Here is a 19,756-nt window from a genome sequence, read left to right as displayed (position 1 = left end):
TGCTTAGGTGTTTTACATCACCTCCATTTCACAAGAGTGCTTGAGATTCCTTTTTACCAATAGTGTAGAGGAAAAGAACAATGTTAAAATAGTTTGGATCTCTAACCAACTTCTTTCCAAGCTTTCTGCTACAAATAGCCACTTCCAAGAGGACAAGAACAGGCAGGGTGAAAGGAACTGAGGATGTCACTAGGATGGTTTGGCAAACAGAGAAAGAGAATTGGAATGTGAGGGACAGAAAACAGGCAGAAGTGGTCCACAAAGAGCTATGTTAATAGAAGCAGTGGTCTAAAAGGAGGAAGCCATTTGAGGAAACAAAGGAGTATCTCTGACTCTCTTCACTCTCAGGTCCCTTCTTTGTCTTTTCCTTTATAAAGAAGCTGGAAAACACTGTCTTTACTGAAGCTTCAGTGCATAAGAAAGATAAAAAAAAAACAGATGTAAGTCGTATCATCGGATATCTGAAAGTGTGTCCCTGGATTTCAAATTCAACTACGTAAAGAACCGTCTGTGCTGTAAAAATTATTTGTGTCTTTGGATTGGGATCAGATTTTCAATTCTATTTCCAGTCTGGTTCTCTTGTCAGTGACTCGCATCTCCTCCAGTTTAGTCAATAGCCTGATATACCTAAATCCAAGAAGCATTACGAAAAGTTCACCACAAATCCTTCTAAGCATCCTTAAGCTTGAACAGGTCATGTTCATGGGGATCCAGCCCAAATCTTTGAAATGGGTCTTTGCCTGATCCTTCATTAGAAAACCTATTTCTCCTTAGGAAGCCTTGGATTACACGTTTATCACCCTTCCTCACACAGTTGTCTGGAATAGCAATTAGTTATTTTTAATCCCCACTGCCAACATTTGTGAGAGGCAGGTGGCTTTTACCCTTTGCTTTTGCAGTCTTTGCATGAAGTTGGGGCATGAATGGATAAAGGAGACAACAGAATCAGTATTCCTTCTCTCCTCTAATCTCCAGAAAACATTTTTCAGAGGCCTGGGCCAGCCACACTTTGTGTTTAAAACAGATGGCTAGCTATATTAAAAAAAAGAAAACTCTCAGACTTCAAATAAATTTAAAAAATGCACTGGATGTTCCTCAGCTACTGTGGTCATGCTGGCATGCAGAGAACTTTCACAAGTATATAACTCTTCTTACAGACTGAGAGATCTGCCTCCATAATTCTGCCATGTGTTCTTCAGTAACCAGTATACTGTTGCTTTCTGTCATATGCTTGTTGTCTTCATTCTTTATAGAGATTGAGAGAGCTGCTGGCTGGAAAGAGCTGGCCCTGAGTTTGAAAGGTTCCCATTCTTTTGTTAACACTAACCCTTCCTTCAGTTCATTGGCAGCTGTTTAACACAACCATTCAAGTGCTACCTCCAGCTACCTCCAGCTCAGTCCCTGAACTGCTTTTGGCTGAAAGAGGAGATGATATACGAGAGGAAGGGTCACTCTGTTCTAATGTTGCTTCTTGCACTCTTTCTCTAAGCACATGTATCAGAGAGGAATACTGAAGTAGTTTTACCTTGACGTCACAACTCTTACATGTTTGTGCTTCTGGCAGAAAGTGGCTTGGTTTGTGACAGTGTACTGAGAAAATGGTTGGGTCCGATGGTACTAAAGTGGATGGGAACAGGAAGTAGGGATTGGCAGTAGGGGTTGAGAAGGAAGCTGAAGTGTGGGGATTGAGATCTGATGTCAGGACAGCATTCTGGAGAAGTGGCAGGAAAGTCTGAGGTTTTAGAGACTTCCTCTGATTTTCTTTAGGAAGGGCTGAAAAAGCTAGAATTGTTTTTTGATGAGGCATTAAATAGTGGTAAAATAGATGAAGGATTGGACTGGGCCCTTGTGTTTGTGAATAAGGAAGGAGGTAATTATGCAGTACAGCAAAGACAGATATGTGCATGCTTCTTTACATATATGCAGTTGAACCATAAAGATTTAGATATTTTCTTCTCTCTGTAGATGTAAAGTTTACTCGTGTATGTTTTGCTCTGGCCATTGTAAAGGTCAGCTGATTGGGTTTTTTGAACTAATCTTTTTCAGAGGCACCTTTTCCTAGTGCTCTCCTCTGGGAGAGCTGTGTGGTAGTGTGGGCAGGAACACAGACAAGGAGGAGCAAGATTGCAGCTGGTACACTGGGAACAGTGACAAAGTAAACCACCCCAAACTATGCCCAAGCTGCAGCTGGGCAGCTCAAATGGGCATCTGCCAGTGTCTAGTGTTTGGGGAAGCATGTGAAACCCTAAAGCTCCACAAGGTCAGAACTTTTCATTTTGACCTCCTTAGTCTGGCTACTGTGACTGGAGAAACTTGACCAGACAGGAGAGAAGGTGCTGCCAGGTCTTTTTCACAGTAGTATTTGTCTTCTTGCTCAGAGTTGTGCACTCTACCCACACGCACACAGTGTCCTCTCTGAAGTTCACAGTAGTCCTAGGAAGCTTCAGGATGTTGAAGCAAAAATGGCCAGGGATGTTTTTATATTTAGGCTGTCTGCCATCCATTCTGTTTCATGTATCTTTTCATCTGTAATGTGCCAGTTTAAGTCTAGTTTGAATGTTACTATTTTAACTGCCATGATGTCTTTAGGTCAGTGTCTCCTGGTGTTACGTAACCTCATTGCTTTAAAAAAAGACCATTCTCCAGGCTCAGGTTGCACGAGCTTTAAAAAAAGATTTGTAACAATCCTCTATGAAGGTACAGCATCTTCCCACAGCCTGCCATTTTGAGGCATGACCAGGCTACAATGTTTTTCAGAACAGGGTATGACAAAGTCGTACTTGTGTCACTGATCAGGAAGCACAGAGGGTAATCTACTGATCACAGGCAATCCAAGTAATTTCTGGGTGGTGTCAGGGAAACTTCTTGATAAGATGGGCGAGCCGTGGGTGATGCATGGCTGGACCTGCTGTTCCCTGACGAGGAAGAAATGTTTAGGGAGTTTGTAATCACTGACAGTCTTGGCTATAGTGGTCATGAAATAATGGTGTTTGAGATCCTGCAGGGAGTGAGGAAGGCAAATAGCAGAGTACAGACCCTGGACTTCAGGTGAGCAGACTTGGGATTAACCAGGTAGTATCTCATGAGAGGTAGCTCTGAAGGGCAAAGGAGTTAAGGAATGCTGACTGGTTTTTGAGAACAACATCCTCCAAGCACAAGAGTGATCCACCTCAGGAAAACAAGTAGTCATGTCAGGAGACTGGCTTGGCTATACAGGTAATAGAGCTCCAGTGCAAAGATTCAGCATGCAGGAGGTGGAAGCAGAGATAAGCTACAAAGGAAGAATTCAGAAGCAAGCCTAGGCATGCAGGAATGGTGTCAGGAAAATCAAAGTTCACCTATACCTGACATTGCAAGGAGCATCAAGGGCAACAAGAACAGCTTCAGCCACTACATAGTTATCAAAGCCTGATTAAGGGAAATGTGGGCCCATTGCTGAATGCGGTTGATGAATTAGCGACAACAGGTACTTCCAAGAGGAAACTGCAGGCTCTTCTTTTGTCTGTTCTTAGGAAAAGCATTTGTGAGAGGAAAACTGTTTTTTTGAAAATGGTTTTAATTCATGAACTAGTAACAATGGAGAACTGGACTCTGTACATTTATTGCAGTGAGGTTCAGGAGAGAATCTGTACTAGGATGGTAAAGGAATTTCATGTTAGTACTGGTTTTCCTTACAGTGTTGGTGTAAGAAAATCAGCCTCTGATAAGGTGTCAGAGCTTCCATGAATGCCACTCAGGTTAACTTCTTGCCTCTGTGAGCAGTCCTGTTGGCACTGCCTGCCTTTTTTAAATTTATGTACTAGCCTGAGTGAAGTGATACTTGTCAGAGCTCTGGTACAAGGAATAGTGTTGTACTCTGAGGGGACTGCTGTGGGAGGTGAATACTATGGTATAGTTTAGACTGGGTAAGATGTGCTTAGGTATGTTTTAGCACTCTTCATCCTCTGCATACTTGGAATTTAATGTTTGGTAGCTAACAAATTGAAATTTAACTTTTTCCCCTCTAACTAACTTTCCAGTGGAAGGTTAATATTTTCTGGTCTAACTTCACACAATACCTACATTCATAATTTATGCATGTAGAGCTCTGATTTTATATTCTTGAGTAATTTTCTTCTTTGAGATAATCTCAATGAAATCGGTGAACCTGCTTGTGTGATTAGAGTGAATTGGATCAGATGAGTAAGGTGGTGGAGAAATTCATCAAGGATTTGCTTCAACTGGACTATGTACCGTGGTCCTTGCAGGCTAAGGGCCTCCCAAGAAAGCTGAGATTGAAAATTTCTCAGGTCCTGCCCTTAAATGTGGCCTCCTCTAATGTTGCCTGTCTCTGCATGTCCTGAGCATTTCATTCACTCCCAACCAATGCACTTTAGAGAAAGGTTTCTGTTCTTTGACAGCTGTACTTTAAAATGGGTGAAAGAACATGCAAAAATCGCCTTTTTAAGCAACTTTATTTTCAAAGATTTCTGATTACGTTTGTATAGAGCTTTCTATCAATCCAATGCATGTAAGACAATATGTTAGTCTTAAAAGTGAAAAGCCAGGTGCACAATTTCTCATCAGTAGCCTGTAAGCCTAAAAATCTTAATTTCAGTCTAGTATTTCTATATGTGATTTTTGGTGCTCTGTAAGCCAGTATATAAGTATAAAAAAAATAGTCATTGAACTATTGTAGGGTATGTGCTCCCTGCTATTCTTTTGGCTTCTATGATGTTGGGTGGAATTGGAGATAACTATTCTTGTGGAGTCAGGTACACCTGTTTTTAATCTGTATGGAAGCTATGTAGTCTGCCTTCACATTGAAAAAGCTCTGTATTGGAAGTGGGAGCATTCATCTACTTTGATTCTATATTTCAGACAACCGTGCAATGTTCAGTCATCCTGCCAAAGCACTAACAGCCTGGATGGACTCTGAAGTTTCGGTACTCAGAAAGAAGAGTGGACCGCTTTCAAACTTCTAGAGGTTATCATATCTTTGAGAGATGTTATAAGCATGAAAGAATGCTTTCTGTGACTAATAATGATAATAAACCATGACTGATAATAATGTAAAAGACAGTAAGACAGTCTTTGTCATGCCTGATAATGAATAAGATGGCTAAAGTTAGATTTTTGAATACATCTTGTCAACTTGGAGTGGCTTTACTGCATAACTGGATCAGACAGTGATCAATAACAAGTTAGAATCTTGTTACTGGGTGATTCATCAAGCTATCATGTATTATCAAGGATATCTTTTAACTGATGGATGAAAGGAAAGGCTAGGTAATGCTCTGTTACAGTTTCATAAAGTGCAAAGAAAGCAAATCCACAGATATTTAGCTACTTTGCTATTTCTGCCTCTCTTCTTTTCCTTCCAGAAGGAAGGTGGCTACCATTCACTTTAGAACATACTGTAAAAATGAATGGATAATTCAGAAATAAAATTGTAATATTTTTATACATTATCTGTATTTTTATTTCAATTATTTTTTCATTTTAATAAGCAGTGTTTTTTGGTTCTATGCAAACAAAATTTGGTTTAATAATTGCAGCAGTTCTTTCACAGCAGTTGTATAATGGATGAATATTCTCATTAAAAATTTTTAGCTGATAGCTAAGTCAAATTTGTGCCTGAAGATCTATGTATGTGACTAAAGGTAGTGCCAATCCTTGAACGCTGTGCTGACCTTTTTCTGTTACATTGATCTGAACAATTCTGGTTTTAGTTTCTGTTTTAAGTGATGAATGTACTTGATCAGTTGGTTTGTATGCATTTCATTCGTTAATACCATTTACCTTCAATAAAATAACCCGCTGCTTCTTGTCTAGAAAATAAAACAAATGAAACCTGTGCTTCTCCAAATTGTGTGGGAATGGATTTTTGATTTACTCCTGATCGTTATTCAGTGAGTGAATTTTGTGTGTCTGGAAGTACTTTTACCATTCATGGAATAAGTTGGTATGGTAGTTTGAACATAGTTTTAGAAAGGCTGAAGGCTCCAAAATGTGGTGTCACTTAGAACTTAAGGTCATCTTTCATAGTTTCCTGAAACAACAGGGACTGCTGAAACAAAAAGGGATCAGAATGCAACGAAGCCAGGCAAGAAAAAGATTAGAAACGTGAAAGGTACAGATTCATGTGCAGGGGTAGATGATACCCATTTGCTCTGAACACATAGGCTTGATATCTGATGTTCTGAGGTGTCTCATCTAATGGGGGTCTTGTGGAGTTAAAATAGAGAAGTCAGTAACACGGTGCTAGTATGTGGTATGTTCTTACAAAGTTCAGCATAGATTTTATTTTTGAAATGTAGGGGGACCTGTTTATTCAGGAGACTATAGGATGAAGATGGTAGCTGACAAGAGAAACATAGATTCATTGTGTTTAATTACATAAAGATAGGCCAGATAATTGGTTCTAATAATCTTTCTAAGCAGTCCTAAGAAAAGCATTACATTTATTGTAGGAAATACAGCATGTATGATAGGGAACAAGAAGATACAAATTTAAGGTACCACTAAAATCAAGTAAACATTCAGATGGAGAGTTGAGGCAGTTCGTAGACTCAGAATGCCTCTGATTTGACAAGAATGAAATAACGACACACAGAAGATTTTGTTCATGGAAATGACTTCTCTTTCATTTTGACTGTCTTGCCATGCTGTTTCTATCTTCTACAACCATTATTCAGTCCATCTACTATGATAGATTTGGAATACTTTCTTCTGGTGGATAGCATTTATATTGCTCCTATATCATAACACCAAAATCCAGAGTGTTATCAAATCCTAACTAGAGGTATATTGGCCTCTTAAATGGTTTACCAGGACATACAGTGCTAAGTTTTTGCTGTTGCCTAGTTTTCAAACATGGATTCCAAAATTAATACATATTAAGGTTGATTGTTGTTATTGCTTCTCTTACAGAAACTTTGTGCCTTCCCTGTATTAAACCATTATATGCTTAATGGCTGTCGTTTTACCTCCACATCTCTTATGCCAGATATTATCCATCTTGAAAAATAAAAAGGTTTCAGCAAGACCTTTCAGGACCTGATGGATTTCTATTTGTGTATTTCCCTAAGCATTATGTTTTAAAGCCTCATCTAAACAATAAAGACCAACACAGCTATGAAAAAATTATGAGAAATGAAGCAGTTGAAGCAGTTGCTCTGTGAGTGAATTGCATGTCTCATGGGAGATGGTTCAGACCTGTGAAAAGCCTAGTGAAGTGTTAGCTAATGAAGCTTAACCTTGTGTTTTTCAATGCTGCTTCTCACTCTCCAGTGGAATTGTCCTAAACTAACTCATTGATTTGTGTGGCCTGAGTACTTTCAAGGCTTTGGGGGAAAGGAGATCACTTCTAGAGCAAGCAGGAGCTGCTAAGGAACAGTTTTGCTTCATCATGCTTATGTGCAAAATTGAGCTGGGGGAAGAGAGGAATGCAGCTGGGAAGCAGTGTGTATATTAGAAATTAATACTGAAAATCTTATTCTCTTCCCCATATACATGGAGGGGAGACTGGAGGGAAGTGAGTGATTGTATGGAGCACAGTTGCATAAAGCAAAAGATATGGCAGTATTAGCTAAGGACTGGGAAGTATAAAATTGGGATCCAGCTGATTCCTTGTAAAATTTTCCATTGGGCACCAAAGATTGCAACTAAATAAACTGTGCAGATCTACATAGACCAGAGGCAGAAGTGTCACTGAAGAGTAATTCGATATGCAAATAAAAAATACAAGAGGAAGAAGTACACCCACTCACAGGAGCTGTCGTTGGATTGTTCCTCTAATGGCAATCTTTCCGAGTTCTGCCTAGTCTTGGAACATGCATCACAGGGAACAGATCTACCACTTTAACCGAAGAGGCTGCTAGGTCTGGACTCAATAGCATTCAGTCCCAAATATTCCTTGTCTAGGTTCCAAACCAACACCCCACACTTATTTGTATCTTGAATGTTTGCTCTCTCTAAATATGGAGATGCTGTTGTGTCTTATCCTGTTTCTCATCAGTTGTTTAGATGCTGCTTTCCCCAGCTCTCCCTGGCTTTTAAAGCCATGGTCTTTGGAGGAGTTGTCTGCTCATTTAGTTTGCACTGAGCATCCCTCCAGTGTGTGCTTACAGTGTGATGTATTGATGCCGATATTGTAAATCCAGATACAGTACAAGCTAGACCATGAGGCAGGCCATTAGACTGCCATTTTCCCCCTTTCCTGTCTCCTTCTCTCCTTTTTCTGTCTCCTTCTCTAAATCATTTTCCCGTGCTGCTTAAAACGGATCTGCCCTGCTAACACAAGTTTGCCAACTCATACCTCATTTTCACTTAGCACCTACCGCTATCTAACACTCACACTAAAAACATTGAAGCATGTCTCAGTGGGAGTACAGGTGGCATGTGACATCAGTAGAACTATCTTTAGTATTTACATTACTGTTCAAAACAGATCTGAAAGCAGTTGGGGTTCTCAGAATTCTAACTGGTGCAAGAGAGTATTCTGTTTATTGAAACCAGCTGAGTGCTTGTCAGTAAGAGGAGAAATTCATTCAGGAGATGCCTCAGCCCTTGGCAGCATCAGCCCTCTAAGACAGAAACTCTGGCTTAACTGTTCTAACGTTTGCTTCCTCAACCCACTGTCATTGCAGTACCGACTGAAGCAGGACAGTGCAAGAGAATTGAAATAAACATTTAATAATAAATTTATGAAAGTATGCAATTTTTTATTTAGATAATTATGCAATTCTTCAGCATCTTTAGTCTGAATTGACTCAGATTACTTGTGTTGTAAAACCATGTGTGATTAGGCATACTTGGAAATACATTTTCTATTCTCCATCACACAGCCCAGCTGTGTGAATTTAGAAGGCTGACTCAATCATGTGAAATCTGCCATGAGAGGTCAAGGGCTATTCTGAACTGCAGAGTAAGCAAGGCAGTTCTTAGTTGAACTTTAAGCAAGCCTGGATTCATTAATGCTTCTGCATTAAGATAAAAAAGTGCAGAACTATTACAGAACCATAGTTCTTACAGTAATTTCATTATATTAATGCATTAATTTCCCCTTCTTCTGCCTGTAAAGACCACCTTTTGGAAAAAGAAGGCAGTATCCTGTTGTTTCCACCAATGTGGCTGAGTATTATATTAATTTGCTGTTACAGCCTAGGTCATTTTCCAGGACCACACAGTACCATTCCAGAGGTGGGACAGCTTCCATCACATTAGCAAGTTAAAGCAGGTCATGAAAGGGTGCAATGTGAAATCAGCACAGCGAGGCTGCATGGCAAAAGCTGCAGGAGGAAAGGACCTTTTGCTTCTCAGCAGCTGTGAAACGTTGTCTGCCAGCTGCCCCTAGAATTGCACTCTAAAGAAAGCAAATCAGTTTTCAGTAGTCTTAAATTCATTGTGGAAGTCACCCTATTTCTATGGGAAAATGTTTAAGGGAATCTTAAACTAAAAAAACTGAAAAAAATCAACCTTTGGATTATCTGTTTTCTGCTAATTCTTGTAAGTGAACAATAAGGTCATTGTTCAACTGCTAATTCCTAACATAGAGCTGGCCATTCTGGAACTCAGTCTGTATTAGTTTGTATGAGACAGAATAACACTAAGTTGGTGCTTTCACTGAAAGAAGGTGAAAATACAGCATGTAAGTAAGAAATTGCACACCTAAGTCTGCATTTTCTGTTGTTTTTCATTTTTGCAGTTTCATTTCCATGAAGGCAAAATACAAGGAATGACATTATTGCTCTTCTGACTTTCACTGAATATATATCCAACTTTCAGAAACTTTAGGCAGGTATGAATGACTCTATGAGTAGAAGGGCAGAGTAAGATAAATGCTTTACAGTGTCAGTAATAATACTAGAAAACCCAGAATCTTTTGAATTTACTTGGAATAAATCTCAGAAATTCAGAAGACACTACTTCTTTGATTAACACCATCTATTTTGTCCATGGCTACACAGACTGAGATTTTATGGAATATATTGTTGACTGACATTAAATGAGAAAACAACTTCTGCAAATAATTTTTGTGACACAGTTTGTCGGACTAGTGCAGTTCCGGTCTCTTCTCGTTGGATGCGTAGGTCTCTCAGTACTTCCAAATGTCCTGTCTTAGATTAATATTCCTCATAGAATAAGGTTTCCTGTGCAAATGATTTAGCAATACTTACTTGACATTTGGTGAAACAGTTTGTACTGCTGCCAGCAAACAGAATTGCATGAATGTTTACTGAAAATAACCACAAAAGAAGCATGTATGCAAATCAAGTACATTCAGAAAATATAATATTTTGTGCACTTTTATGCAGCCTCAGAAAAGAAATGGACAGCAGAAATCACATCTGTGGTGTATAAAGCATTGCTCAAAGGAACAAAATGAGCTAAAAAACAGAGGTTTCTACTTATACCTCAAAAAGGGGGGAAAAAAATGAAGTTCAGTCACAACCTTCCATCTCTAGGCTTGGTAACAGAGAACCAAGGATCATGCCTGTAGTAAGTGAAATGTATCTTACAGGACACATGAAGCCCACCCTGTTGTTTGGTTTTCTACAGTAACGTTCCTCTAGCAAAGGTGGAAGGTATTTGATCTAGGGAAATCTTTTTTTTTTTTAACCTTAAAACCTGCATTTCATTCATCTGTTAAAAGGTGAATTAGGGCTTTATAGGAAGCAGCTTTTGTAAGAACTTTTATCTACTCTGTAAGAAGGTTCTGAAATGTGTTTTGTTTGTTTTCATACCACAACCAGTCATTTAAAATCATTGTTTCATTTCGGCCTGAAAATAAACCAGTAAGTCTCTGTAGGAGAAGGGCAATTGTAGGAGTTGCTTTCCCTTTACAGTGCATGTGAGGAGATCTGTGGAAGCAGCTCTGTCCTTGAGCTTGATCAGCATTGTCTCTGGCACAAATTCTCCACCTTGTGGTGTTATTAGTACTTTGATTTGACTCCTAAATCCCTCTCTGGTCTGGTCTGGCTCTGTTCCTAAGGTGTAAGCAGATACAAACAAACCGTAAGACTTGCAAGGTGAGGAGCACCCCCTTGCCTCATGATGACTGCCAAGATGGGGTCCGGTGACCAATCTGAAGCACAATTACTTAATAGCCACAAGCAGAGGACATCTGCAGGGATGAGCTTTGTTTTAGAGGCTAACCCAAACTGTCAACGCCTGTAAGGAAAGCCAAACAAACAAATATCTGCTGGGGATACTGACATGACATGTGTTCCCAGCTGCGCAGAGTTAGCAGAGGAATTAGCAACATCCTAAGCTAGGGCTGATTGTACAGTTTGTAACAGTGGCACTGGTGAAAGGCTGGAGGTCAGGGGGAAGAGAAGGAGCTTCACTCAGCACAGACTCTGAGGGCATTTATCCCCTGCACTTGGTTTCTGAGAGGATCATAGTAGCACTTCATGCTTGCATGTACCCAACCAAGCATAGCGGGGAGGTAGAGATAAATACACTTTGTGAATCCTCTCAATCTTAGGCAAACTCTACTGTTTGTCTTCCCTTTCTCCAGAATCCTATTCCCTGATGTGGCATGCTCCCCCACTGCTCTGGACACTCATGTCTCTACCCCATATTTCCAGTTCTCAACCTGCTTATGTTCTGCTAACAGTCAGCACCTTATATAGTGAAAATTGCTCATCTCGAAAATTTTCATGCTTGAGAAATCAAACTTTTATGTTTGATTTCTCCCCCCACCCCTCAAATAGTGATGCCTCTGTTCAGTGAGCACATGTAGGAGGCTACTTCCTGAGATGAGTGACCGCATTAATTACAGCATTAACTACATAGTTCAATGGTAGGAAATAGAGTGTTTCTAATACCTTGGGCTCTACCAACTGTGTGAACTGGACTCTAAATGTCTTGTCCTACTTGGTCCTTTGTGGAAACCCTGTCTCCGGCTGCACAGTTCCTAGTGGGAACTGCAGGTCAAACAGGGCTTCTCACAGCCCACATTCAATCCTGAGCATAGACTACCAAGGCTACTTGCTACCACGGGCTGTGCTGAATCTAGAGGCAGATGTCTGTGTACCTTTTTGTGGAGCAGCCCAAAGCCTCTAGTTGCAAGGTTTTTAAACTCTTCAGGACCATCCCTCCTTTCACTCTTCTTGGGATTTCTCCAGCAGTAGAAACATATCATTAGCATGTATTTCTACAAAAAGTATGCATATGCGTAAGGTATATGGTAATAAAGAGACAAATGTGGAGAAACTTGTCCTCTGCTCTCTTTTCCACAGAAGTGTTTTATCTTGGCTTCTGTTCATATGATATCTGAAAGAATTCCTACCTCTTTTTCATTTTCTTTCTTTCCTTTTTCTTTTTTCCCCAAACTATTGAGAAAAAAAAAGGTGAATTACTTCAGTGTCAGATTAGGATCGGCTGAGATTTGATTTAAAAAAAAAAAAAAGCTTGAACTGCTAGATAGGTCCTCCCTCATCTCTGCTACTGGTGGCTGTAGCCCTGCTGGTGCTCTTTCAAGATATGATTGTGTCCTCAGAGGTCCTCTCTCCAGCACAAAGTCCTTTGGACTGTGGCTTCCTTGTCCTGTCTTCAAGTTTCTCACTTACTTCTCACCTGCTTCTGTGAAGACTCCAAGCATGTATGTTTTCCTCCTGAGGGTCTTGAGGCCTATTTGATGTGCAAGTGAGGGGCTGGGTTAACGTATTTCCAAACACTTAGCCCAGGCAACATAAAGTGATGGCTTTATTTTCTAAAATGCTGTTCATTTTTGTTTCTGTGAAGCACTCAAGGACTGTGAGCATGATATACAAAGCCTGCAGACACAATAAACTTTGGTAAGTGTAGGCGAGTTTTAGGGGAATGGTGCTTGTCCTAAAGCTTGCAAGTCATGTTTTCAAAGATTCAATTTCTAGATAAACTAAAATTTATAATAGAAAACACTTTTTTTCCTAAGTGTTATTATCAATATAGCTGAATGACCTTCAGCTATTTTTTTTATGAAAAAAAAAAAAGCTTGGCACAGGCAGCCACAAAAGAAAATATCTAGTCAAATAGTTTAGATGCTGGCACTCATACAAAATTGAAAATGTGCTTTGTGGCACGTAATGCTGCTAGTTCCCTTGTCTAAACAGTGATCATTTATCACAGAAGGGAAAGCATCATAAAGTTCTTATTTAGATGTGATGAATTTATCTTTTTATAGACTTTTTATCGAGATAAAAAGATGTCAATGTTGTTTCATGTCTATTTGACTGGACTTTTAAAGGGCTACTGCAAGGAAAAGCTTTTCTATATACTCCTAAGCAGTGTAAATTCTTCCATTCCTTTCCTACTAATGGTGGCAGCAGTAAAAAGTATTGCTCAATTTGTTAAATATCTTTGACAAGGTCCATTCACTCATATACTCCACCCTTCTCCAAAATGACTGCGTATAACTTGGTCCCAAAATCTGCCTTTTGTCTCTGAATAACTTTCCAAGTATGAGTTTTGGCAGCTCCAAGATACAGGGAAAAAGGTCCAGCTCTAGCAATACTTTCAGTTTATGGTAGAAAGGGTTATTTGTCTGAAACTCTTTTTATTTAAACTCTCCCAGCTCTGGGGAAGGTGTGCCTGAAGATGAAAATACGGATAAAATAGCAAAAGCGGTGAACGGTCCCCTCCGAAGCTGGTCCTGCAGGCTAGAGCCGCTGTCCGCTTTTTTTAAAAACTCGGAGGCAGCAGCGTCTGGCTTTGAGGGGTTTGCAGGGCAGGAGCGCCCCGCAGCGCCGAGAGCAGCAGCCCCGGGGCAGCGGCTTGGAAAGAGGCTTAAAGGCAGGAATATTTCTCCTTTCTTTTTTTTTTTTTTTGGGGGGGGGGAGGAGGGGGGCAGGACAGTGGGATCCGGACCCAAAAGGGGGCTCGCGGCGCGGCACCAAGGGGACTGAGCGGCTTGGGGCGCGGGGTCCCGCGCTCCCCCGCTGGACGTGCTCGTTTTCGCCGGGGGCGGCTCTGCCCGCGGCGGTGGGGAGCGACCCACGGGGCCCCGCGGGGGGAGCGGCCGTCGGGGACGTGCCGAGCCCCGGGCGGCCACCCGCGACGGGCCGCGTCCCGCTGCTGGGACGCGTTTCCGAGGGGAAGCCCCGCGGGTGCGGGGGCTCGGGGGGTGCCGCCTTCCTCGGCTCGGCCGTGGGGGGACAAGGCCCGTCCCGCGGGGAGCGCTGCCCACGCGGCCGGATCGCGGGGGGCCCGCGCGCGCGCCCGCCCGCCCGCCCCCCTCCCCGGCCCCCGGGGAGCCGGTCCCAGCGCCGCCAGACTCCCTCTGCGGCCCGCCCGCCCTCTCGCTGTCCCCCAAACAGCTAGGGAAAGGTTATCGCCCTTTTCTACACGGTGATGGCTCTTCCCTTTTTTTAGAGAAACGAGAGGCAGAAAGTTAAGCCGTTTGCTGGTGAACCAGAGCCGAAACGACCGGGCTTTCCAGCGCTTCTCCTGGTCTGCGCGCTAAGCGTGGAGCAGCCTCTTAAAGAAAAACAGGAAAAAATTTCCTCGTTTGCGGGAATCGGAAGAAAAGTCTTCAGGAGCAGCACGTAGCGCGTGCGGAGCCTTACGCTACTGCGTGTGTTTACCGTGAGTTCTATAGCAGGAAAAAAATCTTGAGCTTTTAAAAAGCTCGTAAAATCATGCAAAGGCATGAAGTGGAGCTGAGCTCTCCTGCTGCTCTGTAAGCCTTGTTTTAAATAAGGAAATTGCCAGATTTCATGAATGTTTTTAAATCCTGTGCGTGTGTGCGAGTGTTTGTGTGTGTAATAATACACATCTGCAATAGAAGCGTGCTTATTTTACTTGCGTGTACATATGTTGTATTATATATATATGTTGTATATACATTATCTTTCTAGCTATCGAAGATATTCAATATCGAATATCGAATATTTATATATTTATATACATATATATATATATATATGTACCCCCACAAAATTGTCAGAGACGATCAAAGTTGAAATAAATAACACTGTCCAGTCTTGAATAGTGCTGTTTACGGAACTCTTTAATAGTTGAACACGATGACGTTTATTTTAAGCCATCCTCTTTAATATTTCGCTATTGAAAAATAACAGGTATTTGATCATATATAAGTAGTATAAACATTGGGAAGACCATGTAAATCGCTCAGGGAAACCAGAGGCAATGGGTGTGAAGAGATACAGATTTATAGCAAAATGCGGTTATTCATTTTTGTTTCCCAATATCTGGTTTAGAGAGCCCAGAAACTGTGTTAAAAATAGCGGTCTCACTGCCGGGATCTTCTGAATCAACGGGGTACCTCCAAATATTAAACTTGTGCCAGGAGTAAGAGATTGTCAATTGATTTCCCACAGGGAGACTGTTCCCTGAATACACCTATCTGAAAAACTCGTAGTTGTTCCGAAATGCTAATTTTGGACAGCGTCAGACATTTTCAGACTCTCTAAGCTGGGGGTTCTGGGGAAGAGAAGAGAAAGGAACACGAATGAAATTTCTGAAGGAGGTGGCCAAAGTGTTCGCTATTTCAGAGTGCTATACTAAGACTATATAAAGGGATCTTAAGGTAACACTGAAACGCAAAGCTTTCGCGGATAGTGCTATAAGGAATAAAATCGGCACCGTCATGAGCAAGACGCTCTGACGGAGATCAAGGCAGTGACTTGCGGGGCAGTGAGGAAACTGGTACGTGAACAGAAGCACTCTAGCTTTTCTAAATGACACGAACTTATCGCAGAATGGGGGGGAAAATGCCGAGATCTTTTTTGCCTCCCTCCCGAGCGCAAGCGGATCACCTGCTGCTGTGCGCTGCCTGGCGTAGAGCCTGCTGGGCAGGGAAGAGCGTGGGACTCCGCAGCGCGGAGGGAGATTTTTTTGTTCCTTTTATTCTTTCCTTAGAAAATCCAAAGGCACTTGTTGCCCCGCGGAAGCGGGACACGGGAGCGGGCCACGGAGGCGGCGGCGGCGACGGGGCGCCCGGGACGCCCCCGCCGCGCGGGGCAGGGGCGGGCCGCCGCGAGCCCCGCGGGCTCGGCCCCGACGGCCGGGCGAGGGGGCAGCGCCGCGGGGCGGGGGGCGCAGGTTGGGGACCGGCCTTGGACTGGCGGGGCCGGGGCCGTCGCGGGTCTGTGCCTCGGCGCAGGGCTCCCTCGCGAAAGGGGAAGGCAGGCAGCGAAGGCAAAGCGAGGGCCGTCTTGGCGGATCGCGCCCGCCGCCGCGCCGTCCCGGGGCGCTCAGCCCAGCGGCGGCGGCGGCGGCGGCGGCGGCGGGGGGGCGGCGGGCAGGGGGCGGCCGCCCGCGGCGGGGGGCGGCGGGTGCCGCAGGTAGCGGCCCACGGGGCCGTGCGGGCCCCCCGCCGCCACGTCGAGGGGGAGGCGGCCGCGGCCGTCGGGCAGGTCGAGGCGCGCCCCGGCGCGGTGCAGCGCCGCCAGCGTGTCCAGGAAGCCGGCGCGGGCCGCGTCGTGCGCCGGGAAGCAGCCGGTGCGCGGGTCGGCGCGGTTGGGGTCGGCTCCGCGCTGCAGCAGCAGCTCGGCCACCCGCGGGCTGCCCAGCTTCATCACCTGCGGGGAGAGACGCCGTCAGGGGCCGCGCAGAGCTGCCGCCCTCCGCGCCCGCCCCGCGTGGCCCCGGACCCGCGTGGGACCGCAGAGGCTCGTCAGGGCCTGGGGGTTGCCCCCCTCCCCCCCTTTTTAGCATAATATTCCCACTTCAGCGATTTGCAGCAGTGAGCTGCATATATACACACCACTGAATACAAATATATGTTAATATATTTTATATATATAACGCATATAATATTCATACATACTCTATGTATTCTCTTCCACTTATTCTGTTCTATAGTCTACTTACTATACACATATAATATATCATGTACCATTTATTTTGCAGCAGCCCTGAGGAGCCTTGCTAAAACGCGCTGCCGCGGCTGATGTGTTATGTATTTTATCAATCAGCAGCGCAGCTCCACAGCACACCAAGCTCGGGCAGAGAAAGGCAGCTGCGTTAAATCGCTCTTACAGTGATTTAGCATTCTTCAGCGCCCTGTGTGGATTTCCTCTCTTTTGAGCTCTCTTCTGTGCTAAATTCTGTTTGAGCCGTTTTGCTCTGCCCCAGCAATAGTTAAGACCGTACTTCTTTTTGAAGGAGCAAGGAAAGCTAATGAACACAGATGTGTAATGCAGGAAGCTTCCTTGCAGAACATTAATGACACTCGGTAACTGAACTTACCAAAAGTAGCAATTTCATCTCACTAGGCACAATTAAACAAAATAAGCCACTTGTAGTGTTATTAACACAGTTGATTAATCATTTTTCAGTGGAATTTTAATAACTGTAGCTTGAATAACTGTATCTTAATACTGCAGTTCTTTTTTTCTTGAGACAATATTTTTTTCTTATTTTTTAGCCCAGAAAAAGAAGACTTTGGTTATGGACTAAAAGTATTTGATTGTGTTTATAATGCCAGTGTGAAAATGCTCACAAATTAAGTGAGTTTCTATTTCGATTAAGTTTTTCAGAAGCATAAACAGAGTCCACATGTTGGAGTGGCAGCCATTTTGCAAAGATCTAATAATGGGGACAGAACTTAGTCTCAATCTGAAGAAAAAAAGAGAAAATTTACAAAAATTTGGAGATCATTTTCATCAGGGATTTGAACCAGGAAAAAAACCTAAACGAATAACTTTCTTAGTTGCCTGTCCTCTGTTTCCATCTGTAATTTATTTTACAAACAAGATCCCTTTCCCATATAAAAAGTGCAGGGTCCAAAATGGCTGTTCATCTTATTTTGTGCACCGTTAAATATATCAGTAAAATGAAAACATGAGAAAACCTTTTCATGAATAAACGAATGCAATTTAAATCATAACATATTAATCATTCAATGAGCATCTTAAAAGATCCAGTTTAAATATTTCGATTAATAAAATTCCCTGTTTGCTCTGAAAAAGCCTGGAAAACAATACCTATAAACTGGTATTCATAATATCTGTGAATGCAAAGTATCCTAATAGATACTACTACTACTACTGATAAATAATAACAGAAATAATAATAGCAATAATAATAATAATACATAATAATAATAATAATATTTTCTAATAATGCACGCTTCCAAATTAGAATTTCTATTTAGCGACAATTTCTAAGTGATACCCTGAGCTGTTCTTTCAAATGGAAATACTACTGTGAGATCCCACTTCGATTGCCTTTGGGAAATAGACCCGTTTAGGCAACTTTTTTTAATATAAGAAACCGATCGAAACGCAGTCACCTCCTCAAATCTATTCGGAAGCGAATTCTGCAGTCCCGCTTCCCCTACTAAACACCCACTACAATAATTCGTTTGCTGCGGACGAAGCCCCTCTAAAGTCGATCCACTATTTGCACAAAGATGAGGGCTGCGATAGACGCGAGGCTATATTCGGGCAGTGGGATCTTAAAGCCCGATTCCGGTAATAATAATAATAATAATAATAATAATAAATAAAAAATATCCCTCTTTCCCGCTCCCTCCCCCCCCCCCCCCCCGCGGTCTGGCTGGGCCCCGCCAGCGGAGCAAGGCGCAGCCCCGGCTGCGCTGCCCCGTACCTGGAGCGGGGTCCTCCCGAAGGAGTTGGTCCCGTTGGGGTCCGCGCCCGCGTCCAGGAGCGCCCGCACCTCCTCGACGTCGCCGCGGGCCGCGGCGCCCGCCAGCCGGTCGCGGGGGTCGCCGCCGCCGCCGCCGCCCTCCATCCCCGCCGCCCCGGCCGCCCGGGCCTTCCCGGCGCCTCTCCGGCCGCCGCGGCTCCTCCTCCGCCGCCCGCCTCCCGCCCGGCGCCCCGCGCCCCCGGCCGCCCCGACGGCCGCGCCGCAGGTGCCGCGGGCCGCCCCGGCGCAGGTAGCGCGGCCCCGACGGCCGCGGCGGCCCGGCCCGGCCCGCCTTCCCGTGTCGGCGGGGCGGGGGCGGGGGAGGTTCCCGGGGAGGGGGCGTCCAGCCGCTCGGCCAAGCCCGCGCCCCCCTCCCGCCCCCCCGGCGCCTCCGCACAGCGCCGCGGCGAGAGCCGCGACCGGTGGCCGGAGGCAGCTGGAAGGGCGGATTTCGCAGCCTCGTGTGCGCTGCCGCTCCCGGGACCAGCCTCCCCGGGGGCCCCGTCGGGGGGTGCGGACCGCGCCCCCCCGGCCCGCGCTCCCCTCCGCAGCTGCGGAAGGGGAGAGGGCCGCAGCCCCTGCCCGCTGCCCCCCTCCCCGGGGGGGGACCCCTGCCTGTCCCCCCCCCCGCCGCCCTCGACAGCAGCGGCGGCGGCGGCGGGCGCAGGTGGGCAGCGCTCGCGGGACCGTGCGTGGCGAGTGGGGAGAGCAGCCGGCGCCGGGTGCGGCTAGAGGGGCTCCGCGGCAGCAGCCGGATTTCACTTCTGCCTCCGGAGAGGAGCCCTGCCCTTCCCCCACCTCCCCCCATCCCCCGGAGGGCGGATTTGGGGTCTGACCCTCCGGTGTCCAGCTCGCTACGGCCCGGCTCCCCTCAGGCAGCCCGGATGAGGAAGAGAGAGCTGTGCCCTGCAGGAAGTTTGTGATCCATCTAGTGGCACTCAGCAGAAGAGAGCTGCCTCACTCAAGCCATCTGAAGAAGGCTCTAGCAGACAGAAAAACCGAGGTGCGACCAAATCTGGGTAAGGTGCAAGCCAAATCTGACCCTAACGCAGGTTTGCAGCAACCGGAGGGTGTGACAGTCCCCCTCGTTGCACTGCTGAGGCCTGCTTTTCCCCACCTGACTCCCCAAGTATACGGCACGCAACTTCTGTCACTGCTTCCCCACCTCCCTCCC

General features: G+C 44.8%; 2 protein-coding genes across 3 annotated transcripts in view; one reads left to right on the top strand and one right to left on the bottom strand.

The window, feature by feature from the left end:
• MTAP (methylthioadenosine phosphorylase) overlaps positions 1-5,888 on the top strand; it is a 34,161-nt gene extending 28,273 nt beyond the window's left edge. For both annotated transcript variants that reach the window (XM_067315957.1, XM_067315958.1), the window contains exon 8: positions 4,861-5,888. In XM_067315957.1, the coding sequence (XP_067172058.1) occupies positions 4,861-4,899 (39 nt within the window). In that variant the 3' untranslated portion in view covers positions 4,900-5,888. The remainder of the gene's footprint in view (positions 1-4,860) is intronic.
• Positions 5,889-16,184: 10,296 nt separating this feature from the next.
• On the bottom strand, positions 16,185-18,687 carry LOC136995373 (cyclin-dependent kinase 4 inhibitor B-like). The gene is made up of 2 exons (XM_067316038.1): positions 18,544-18,687; positions 16,185-16,511 (listed from the first exon to the last, which is right to left on the bottom strand). Exons 1-2 carry the CDS (start codon positions 18,685-18,687, stop codon positions 16,185-16,187), a joined length of 471 nt encoding a protein of 156 aa, XP_067172139.1.
• Between the last annotated feature and the right edge of the window lie 1,069 nt (positions 18,688-19,756).

Source organism: Apteryx mantelli, chromosome Z (genome assembly GCF_036417845.1).
Source record: "Apteryx mantelli isolate bAptMan1 chromosome Z, bAptMan1.hap1, whole genome shotgun sequence".
Taxonomy (NCBI): domain Eukaryota; kingdom Metazoa; phylum Chordata; class Aves; order Apterygiformes; family Apterygidae; genus Apteryx; species Apteryx mantelli.
This window is presented reverse-complemented; position numbering and strand designations above follow the sequence as displayed.

What these genes read in the sequence shown, in the direction of transcription:
- LOC136995373 (XM_067316038.1), bottom strand. Translation starts at nt 18,687, where the DNA reads ATGGAGGGCGGCGGCGGCGGCGGCGACCCCCGCGACCGGCTGGCGGGC. An exon ending in TCGGGAGGACCCCGCTCCAG is followed by an intron (nt 16,512 to 18,543) that starts GTACGGGGCAGC and finishes CTCTCCCCGCAG; the next exon opens with GTGATGAAGCTGGGCAGCCC.